This window comes from Gopherus flavomarginatus, chromosome 6 (assembly GCF_025201925.1).
Source record: "Gopherus flavomarginatus isolate rGopFla2 chromosome 6, rGopFla2.mat.asm, whole genome shotgun sequence".
Lineage (NCBI taxonomy): Eukaryota > Metazoa > Chordata > Testudines > Testudinidae > Gopherus > Gopherus flavomarginatus.
The window spans coordinates 99,069,787-99,079,511 of NC_066622.1; the positions used below are offsets into that span (position 1 = coordinate 99,069,787).

The window sequence follows — 9,725 nt, forward strand, 5'->3', positions numbered from 1 at the left end:
TTTCCTTTTTCCAGCCAATTTCCTGATTGAGAGATCTATCTTTGCAGAACATGGGAAAATCCAAATGCTCATCACTGAGTTTTTTGCTTTTTTCCTCCAAATTGCCATCATCACATTATGTCACATGGTAATGTTGGAATACACATTGATGTCACCTTGTAGTATCACCACACTTTGTCAGCTAGGATTCTGAGAATCAAAAATTAGAAGAATCTTCCAGTTATCCTCTTTCAAGTTGGCACCTATATGAAAAAGCAGACATAGGAACACCATGAGATCGTCCCATACTACATCCTTACAGTAACCAATCGCTATATCATCTTTCTGCCCAGACCACAGTGAGTGGAAAATTCTGACTTAGCAGTGTTCATTATTGACTTTACATGGTCATAAATGACTGTGAAATGGGCAAGGTAAGGGAGAACCGGGTCCAGGCTGCTTAAAATATTTCAAAAAATCAGGCATATAATAGAAAATGTACTGCTGGTTCTAGGCGAGGGCACAGAGAACTTCAGCACTTTAATATTCAGTGTGCTGATTCCTAAAACATCAATGCCCATTTAAAACATTTCATTGCATGATGTTTTAGACCATGTAAAGGAATAAAACATCAAACTTTTTTTTAAATCACTTCATTTTTTTTTACAAGTCATATTAGAGCATCTTTGTTTTTGTTACATTCCATAAGCAGTTTGCACTTGTAAAAAATGTTAAAGGGAGAGATTGAACCATGAATTGCTGGGTTTGTTTTTTTCCACTAAAGCAACTTGACTGCAATTTCTTTGTTTTTTCTTGGGTTTATATTTCTTCACAGTGACATGTGGATATGGCCCTGCTCTTTAATACTCAGTAGAAGGTTATTTGTGGGCCAGATCAGTACATTCACATACACTATAACATCAGCCTATGTTGTAGGACCTAATCACTATAGATCCTTCTGCTAAACTTCTCACTCTTCTGTACTGTGCAGTGATTTAGCTCCACAATGCAGGCTGATGTCTGATGATGAGAAAAATGACTCATCAAGTAAACTGCATTTTGTACAATTACTGGTTTGAAATCATTTTTGCTACAGTATGAATGTACCTCTTTACAGGGACAGAGGTCAGGATGGGAGGACTCAAACCTCGATCTTCTGCATGAAAAGTCAGAAGAGGCCTCTATAAATGTCCCTTGGTACATAGAGTAAGCACCTCAGCAGAACTTAAAAGCAATACTCTTTTTCTTCCTTTCACAGGTTTCGTTGCATTGTTTATCCCTTCAGACAGAAACTAACTCTGAGGAAAGCCCTAATCAGCATAGTTATCATTTGGGTCTTGGCCTTGATAATCATGTGCCCCTCCGCAGTCACCTTGACAGTCATCAGGGATGAATATCATTTCATGGTGGATGCATACAACAATTCCTATCCGCTCTACTCCTGTTGGGAGGCATGGCCTGACAAGGGAATGCGAAAGATCTACACAACCGTACTCTTTTCTCACATTTATGTGGCTCCTCTTACCTTAATTGTGATCATGTACGCACGTATCGCTTTCAAACTTTTCAAGTCCTCTGCACCCATAGGAGGCTCCCAGTCAGAGGAGAATGAGGGTAGGAGGGTCTCCAAGAGGAAAGTCAAGGTTATCAACATGTTAATCATAGTGGCATTGTTCTTCACTCTCTCCTGGTTGCCCCTGTGGACTTTAATGCTTCTGACAGATTATGGAAACCTAACTGAGTACCAGCTCAACGTGATCACAGTTTATATTTTTCCATTTGCCCATTGGCTGGCATTCTTCAACAGCAGCATCAACCCAATCATCTATGGGTATTTCAATGAGAACTTCCGAAGAGGGTTTCAGGAGGCTTTCAAGGTCCAGCTCTGCTACGTGGAGAACAAGCACAAGGATACTTATTCAGGGAGGAACAATATTGGATTCCTTTTTGGAGCACGAAACCACATTTTTGTTGAAGCGCACCCTAGTGATTCAGTGCAACCCTCCCAGTCCGGACAAAGTAACCTCTCGAGAATTGGGTTATTTCCACTGAGGAATGGACGTATTGCTCACCATGGGCTGATGGTGGAGGACTTGGACAATACAGGTTGTTCTCACAACAGTGTCAGTGTCCCAGCTTGGGATGTCTAAGACTACTGCATATCGGGCCCCTATAGTTGATGGACTTTTTAGTGGACAACCTTGAAGATCTGTGAACCATAACATTTGAAACTCTCTGAGGAGTAAATTATTTACATTGATGGACATCTAGACTAAAAGTTATTCAATTATAAGGACTAAATCGCTAAAGGTTTAGATGTTATACATGGTACTACAGTTACAAAGCAAAAGAGAAGGCTTTATGTTCAAGTTTCCAGATCTATTATTGTCTCCTAGACTTTCATGTGAATTAAGGAATGGTTTATGGAGGGATTTTTAGGATCCAGGCATAGCAGTTATTCAATGGCATAGCAGATGGTGGTGGTAATGCAGTGCACAGCTGACTGTTACTTGTTGGCTACCTTATGGAATGGACTCAAGCTGGCTGGGCTACTTGAAAGAAAGATCGAAGACTTGGTATTGGGAGAAAGATAAAAGTTCAGACAGGAATGGGAGGGATGAATAGGCAGTATATAACAATGAATCTCTGAACTGGAAATAACAGATAATTATTGGGAAAAATCACATACACCACATGGGAGCTAAGTCTAGACCCTTGATCGTTCAGCTCAAAAAACAAACCAACCAACCTGGCTTTTACACTGGAGCTAAGAGACCCTTCGGGTACATCTACACTACGGGATTATTCTGATTTTACATAAACCGGTTTTGTAAAACAGATTGTATAAAGTCGAGTGCACGCGGCCACATTAAGCACATTAATTATGCGGTGTGCGTACCGAGGCTAGTGTCCATTTCCTGAGAGTTGCACTGTGGGTAGCTATCCCATAGTTCCCGCAGTCTCCCCCACCCATTGGAATTCTGGGTTGAGATCCCAGTGCCTGATGGGCAAAAAACATTGTCGCGGGTGGTTCTTGGTACAGCCTCACCCCTCCCTCTGTGAAAGCAGCAGACAACCTTTTCACGCCTTTTTTCCTGGGTGAACTGTGCAAACGCCATAGCACAGCAAGCATGGACCCTGCTCAGCTCAAGACAGCAATCATGGACGTTGTAAACACCTCGCGCATTCTTGTGCAGTCTATGCTGAACCGGAACCTGCAAAACCAGATGAGGAGGAGGCGGCTACAGCAGCGCGGTGACGAGAGGAATGAGGACATGGACACAGAATTCTCTCAAACCGCGGGCCCCTGCGCTTTGGAGATCCTGATGGTAATGGGGCAGGTTGTAGACATTGAACGCCGATTTTGTGCCTGGGAAACAAGCACAGACTGGTGGCACCACATAGTGTTGCAGGTAGGGGACGATTCCCAATGGCTGTGAAACTATCACATGCGCAAGGGCACTTTCATGGAACTTTGTGACTTGCTTTCCCCTCCCCTGAAACGCCATAATACCAAGATGAGAGCAGCCCTCACAGTGGAGAAGTGAGTGGCAATAGCCCTCTGGAAACTTGCAATGCCAGACAGCTACCGGTCAGTCGGGAATCAATTTGGAGTGGGAAAATCTACTTTGGGAGCTGCTGTGATGCAAGTAGCCAAAGCGATCATTAAGCTGCTGCTGCAAAAGGTTGTGACTCTGGGAAACGTGCAGGTCATAGTGGATGGCTTTGCTGCAATGGGATTCCCTAACTGTGGGGGGGGCGATAGATGGAACCCATATCCCTATCTTGGCACCAGAGCACCCAGTACATAAACCGCAAGGGGTACTTTTCAATGGTGCTGCAAGCACTGGTGGATCACAAGGGATGTTTCACCAACATCCACGTGGGATGGCCAGGAAGGGTTCATGACGCTCACGTCTTCAGAAGCACTACTCTGTTTAAACGGCTGCAGCAAGGGACTTACTTCCCAGACCAGAAAATAACAGTTGGGGAGTTGAAATGCCTGTCGTTATCCTGGGTGACCCAGCCTACCTCTTGATGCCATGGCTCATGAAGCCATACACAGGCAGCCTGGACAGTGGTCAGGAGCTGTTCAACTACAGGCTGAGCAAGTGCAGGATGGTGGTAGAATGTGCATTTGGCCGTTTAAAGGCTCGCTGGCGCACATTACTCACTCGCTCAGACCTCAGCCAAACCAATGTCCCCTTTGTTATTGCTGCTTGCTGTGTGCTCCACAATCTCTGTGGAAGTAAGGGGGAGACCTTTATGGCAGGGTGAGAGGCTGAGGCAAATCACCTGGCCACTGATTACGCGCAGCCAGACACCAGGGCGAGTAGAAGAGCTCACCAGGAAGCGGTGCGCATCAGAGAAGCCTTGAAAACGAGTTTCATCACGGGCCAGGGTATGGTGTGACTGCTGTGTTTGTTTCCGATTCATGAACCTCCCCCTCCTTTATTGACTCCTTCCCTGTAAGCAACCCACCCTCCCCCTTCGATTACAGCTTGCTTAAGAAAATAAAGTCACTATCGTTTAAAAATCATGTATTCTCTATTAAAAAGTCATTATAAAAAGAGGGAGAGAACTGACAAGGTATCCCGGGTGTGGTTTGGGAGGAGGATAGGAGGGAAGGAAAAGGCCACTAAAAAAATTTCAAATAATGACAGCCTTTTGGTTGGGCTGTCCACGGGGGTGGAGTGGGCGGGTGCACAGAGCCTTCCCCTATGCGTTCTAACACGTCTGGGTGAGGAAGATATGGAACATGGTGAGGGTGGTTACACAGGGGCTGCAGCGGCACTCTGTGATCCTGCTGCTGTTCCTGAAGCTCCACCAGATGCCGGAGCATGTCAGTTTGATCACGTAGTAGCCTCAGCGTTGCATCCCGCCACCGCTGATCTTCCTGCCTACACCTCTGATCTTCCTGCCACCACCTCTCATCTTGAGCATCCCTCCTCTCCTCACGTTGGTCCCTCCTGTCCTCACGTTCACTGGCATCTTTCCTGTAATTTGATACCACGTCCTTCCACTCATTCAGATGAGCTCTTTCATTGTGGGTCACTTCCATGATTTCCGAGAATATTTCGTCTCGCGTCTTTTTTTTCTGCCGAAAAATATATCTTATCTGAGATAGCCTTCGGGATGAAGTAGGGAGGCTCGAAAAATTTGCAGCTGCATGAGGGAGGGAAAAAGGGAGAGAAGTATTTAAAAAGATACATTTTACAGAACAATGCTTATACTCTTTCACGGTGAACAACACTATTCACCTTACATAGGATATGTGATTTCACTACAAGGGTTGCATTTTGCATCTTGATATTGAGTGCCTGCGGCTCTGGTGTTAGAGATCTCACAGACGCAGGTCCAGGCAGCATAATTCAGCTTGCATGCTGCCATGGTAAGCCATTGTCTTTCGGCTTCTGCAGCCTTCATATACACAGTGCCCTCCTTTCCCATATACCAAGCAAATCCTGTTCAGTGCGGCTTCTTTCCTGTTAAGATGCAGCAGCAGAAACCACCTCCCCATCCAATTCTCTGGGATGATTGCTTCACCCCTCCCCCCACCGCCTGGCTGGTATCATGGAAGATTGCTGCTAAACACCCCTCTCCCAACCCCAACCGCGTGGCTGGTAGCAGGGAAGATCCCTGCTAGCCAAATGAGAAAAAGCTCAGCGCCAATCACCCCCTCTCTCCCCCAGCTTGACTACCTGCAAGGAAGGATTTCTTTTAAGCAACAGGCAAACAGCCCAGTAGGAATAGCCATGTCTGTCCCCATAATTAAATTCCTGAATTTCAACTAGGTTACCATGAACAATATCACTCTCCTGAGGATAACACAGCAAGATAAAGTACGGATGTTGCTTGAATGCCAGCAAACACTGGGACCATACGCAGCTAGGCTTTGTCATGCAATGATACCAGATTACTTGCTGCATGCATGGCGTGGTCAAGTGTCCTACCATGGAGGACAGAATAAGGCTGCCTTGCCCAGAAATCTTCTGCAAAGGCTTTTGAAATACGTCCAGGAGAGCTTCATGGAGATGTCCCTGGAGGATTTCCACTCCATCCCCAGACATGTTAACAGACTTTTCCAATAACTGTACTGGCTGCGAATGCATCCCAAGTCCTCAGGGCAAATCAATCATTAAAAAACGCTTGCTTTTAAGCCATGTTTTATATTTACAAAGGTACACTCACCAGAGGTCGCTTCCATGGCTTCATTGTCTGGGCTACTGGCTTGGGAGGGCTGGGAGGGTAATTCCGTTTGGGTGAGAAAAAACTCCTGGCTGTTGGGGAGAACGAGTGCTGTGTGCTCTCTGCAAGCTCGTCCTCCTCTTCCTCCTCCTCATCTTTCCCGTCCGCAGAATCCTCAGGCAAGGCTAAGATTACCCCCACCTCGGAATCCATGGACAGGGATGGGGTACTGGTGGCAAACCCTCCTAGAATTGCATGCAGATCAGCGTAGAAGCAGCATGTTTTCGGCCCTGCCCCGGACCTTCCGTTTGCTTTTTTGGTTTTCTGGTAGGCTTGTCTGAGCTCCTTAACTTTCACATGGCACTGTATTGAGTCCCTGGTGTGGCCTCTCTGCACCATGGCCTTGGAAATTATTTCAAACATTTTTTCATTTCATCTTTTGGAACGGAGTTCTGTTAGCACGGAATCCTCTCCCCATATAGAGATTAGATCCAGTACCTCTCGTGCGGTCCATGCTGGAGCTCTTTTTCGATTCTCAGGAGACTGCATTGTTACCTGTGCTGATGAGCTCTGTGTAGTCACCTGTGCTGGTGAGCTCTCCATGCTGGCCAAACAGGAAATGAAATTCAAAAGTTCGTAGGGCTTTTCCTGTCTACCTGGCCAGTGCATCTGAGTTGAGATGGCTTTCCAGAGCGGTCACAATGGTGCCCTGTGGGATACCACCCGGAGGCCAATACCGTTGATTTGCGGCCACACTAACCCTAATCCGACATGGCAATACCGATTTCAGCACTACTCCTCTCGTCGGGGAAGAGTACAGAAACTGGTTTAAAGAGCCCTTTATATCAATATAAAGGGCCTCGTTGTGTGGACGAGTGCAGGGTTAAATCGGTTTAATGCTGCTAAATTCGGTTTAAACGCGTAGTGTAGACCAGGCCTTCCTTTGTTGTTAGCTAGTGCATTACATACTACCCTCCTTCCCAGCCAGCTAGACAGATCTTGTCACACACAACTGAGATTCAAGGAGTTAAACTCCAACAATCAGGCACCAAGTCTGTTGTAAATCCATGTGCTGCAGACACCAGACTGACTGCTCTGGAAGTCACCACACCAGCTTCTCTCGCTACATCTCACCTCATCAGCTGAAGAGGAGCTGGTGCCTCATTCAGTAACCCAGGAAGAAAGAGAGATGCTCTTCTGCTTTTAGCACCAGCTGGCGAATTGTGTTCCTTTTTACTTTAACTCGATTGCAAGCATGTGGAATGGAGCATAGTTTTCAAGGATCTGGCCCTGTTTGCCCATAATATACTGCTGTATTTTTTTTCTGAAAACACAGTAAATTTGTCACTTATTTGCAGTTCAATTTTTAAGTTGTAAGTTACTTTAGTTCTCAAAAACGATTGGCTTACACTACCAGCTAGAGCCAGGCCTAGTGCAAGCATGTATGTACTTGCTTTTCCCTATCTCTGTTCTCCTTGTAACAGACATTTTGATTCCTTTCCTGACATCTCAAGCAGAGATGGCCAACCATGAATTGTATGTGACTATGTTGTGATTCTGTAATGTGCATGAATGAAATCTAGATCTGCCAAATATTTTCACTTGTGACTAAAATTTGAATCTAAGTCTCCAATATGAAAGGCCAGTGCAGTTAACCTACTTTGCTACCTATATTTCTTCTCTGAGGAAAATCCTTATTTTCTTCATGTAATATTAACTCCAAGAGTATATACTCGTTTCAACATAAATTGTAAGCATCATTACGCATATCCTTGAGCTATGACATCAAACTGTATATTGTCAATCTCATAGAGCTCTTGCCTCGTGCTGTTACTGTGCACCTCTGCATTCTTACAAAAAACAGAACAATCCAGCATTTGAAGTTTTTAACAAATGTAATCTGAAGTTTGTGGCGCAGTTGCAATGGGGTTACACCAACAATGAATAAGGCTCAGTTTGTGTACATTAGAACATACACTAGTAAAGGAAACGTGCTGAGGTTAGAAAACATGGAGTATTCATAATAATTAGCACTTATATAATACTTCTGAGTTGCAAGATACTCTACAAACACTAAATTAATCCTAATAAATACCCTTTGAAATTGGAGTATAATCTCCATTTTAATGACAGGGAAACAAAGAGTTCTCTAACCAACCTACACAAGTTCACAGAGCCATCAGTGTAGGAACTGGAATTGGGACTCAGTAGTTCCTGGCTCAGAGGCCTATCCGCAACCCCCAACTCTCTGTCAAAGTTGTCAAGCTATTCAAAGTTAATATCATTAATCAAAAGACTTGAACCTTTTCTGTTCATACAATGAAGTCAAATCTGTTGCTGGATAAGGCCTTTGCAGCCACATTTTTTTAAATGAGCCTCCAAATTTGGATGCCCAATTTTAGAAAACTTGGGCCTGATTTTCCAGAAGTGCCGAACACCAGAAACTCCTATTGATTTACACTGGATTTCAAGGCAGTCAAGCCTAGATCCTTAAAGTTATTTAGGTACCTAGCTCCCACTGAAATCAATGGAAATTTGAAGCACTACACCTCATCTTTTCTGAAAAATCAGGCCTTGGTCACAAGCTGAACACCCAAAAATCTAAAATTAGAGACTACTTTGGAAAATGCTAGTCTAAGACTTACATTTTTCTCACTACAAATCTTTTTCTAATGGTTCCCAACCTGTTTGGTTACCTGTAACAGTTTATCAGATTAAGGGTGGCATTTTCAGAAGCATTTAGCATGGACCTATGGTTGCTCCCACTGCAGTCAATGGTGAAACTAATTGACTTCATTAGGAGCAGAGTTGGGCCAATGCTAGCAACTGCCACCTAAGACCTGAAATGTACTTAACAGACCTGGCTGCCTCCCATTCAGCTGAGCTATATGTAACCCAGGATGGAGCTTCCAAGACAAGGGCATATTTGGAAAAGTCAGGTAACTGGAGTTTAGTGCAGCAGAAGCTCTTGTATGAGATCATGCTCATAGTTTAGAAGCAGGCAGCACATACGCCAGGGCCTAGTAGTGCAAATGAAGCATCAAAATAAAAAGTTGCACCTGAGAAAACTGTTCCCTGGAACGTGCACTTGTATCAGTCAATTTCCCCATATTTTTGATATCTTTAATACATCCGTATTCACTACCTCTTGCCTCTAGTAACACTGTGACTAAAGTCCTCTTGTATCAGATTTATTTGTTTAGTAACCGCTCTCTCCATGCTGTACAAAATGGTATTACTGGATCACTGGCCACGAGTAACAGAAATGAAATATCACTCTTCTGGGTTTTGTTAACGTTTATTGTGAGAATGTCTGTGCTGTAAGGGCTGCAGAGTCCTGCTCCGATCCGTTCGGCCCTGATGTGGAGCGTGCAGAGTTAGAAGAGGTTTGAGCCGGATCCCCTAGAACCCAATTGCACTGACTCCTAGGGGCAGGGTCGGCCCCCCCCTCCCCACATTAACTACAGACCAAAAGGCAGCCCCAAACTAGTCAATATGCAGCGGGCTTTGGGGAGCAGCGGCACGTGCCACCTAGACCCCGGAGCGGGGGAATCACT

At 44.8% G+C, this 9,725-nt stretch overlaps 2 protein-coding genes across 2 annotated transcripts in view; one reads left to right on the top strand and one right to left on the bottom strand.

The window, feature by feature from the left end:
- The window catches only part of NPFFR1 (neuropeptide FF receptor 1), a 29,571-nt gene extending 26,055 nt beyond the window's left edge, over positions 1-3,516 (top strand). The window contains exon 4 of the mRNA XM_050959545.1: positions 1,238-3,516. Within this exon, the coding sequence (XP_050815502.1) occupies positions 1,238-2,129 (892 nt within the window). The 3' untranslated portion in view covers positions 2,130-3,516. The remainder of the gene's footprint in view (positions 1-1,237) is intronic.
- Positions 1-9,725, bottom strand: part of LOC127054058 (uncharacterized) — a 39,659-nt gene that overhangs the window by 4,395 nt on the left and 25,539 nt on the right. The gene's annotated exons all lie outside the window — the stretch shown is intronic.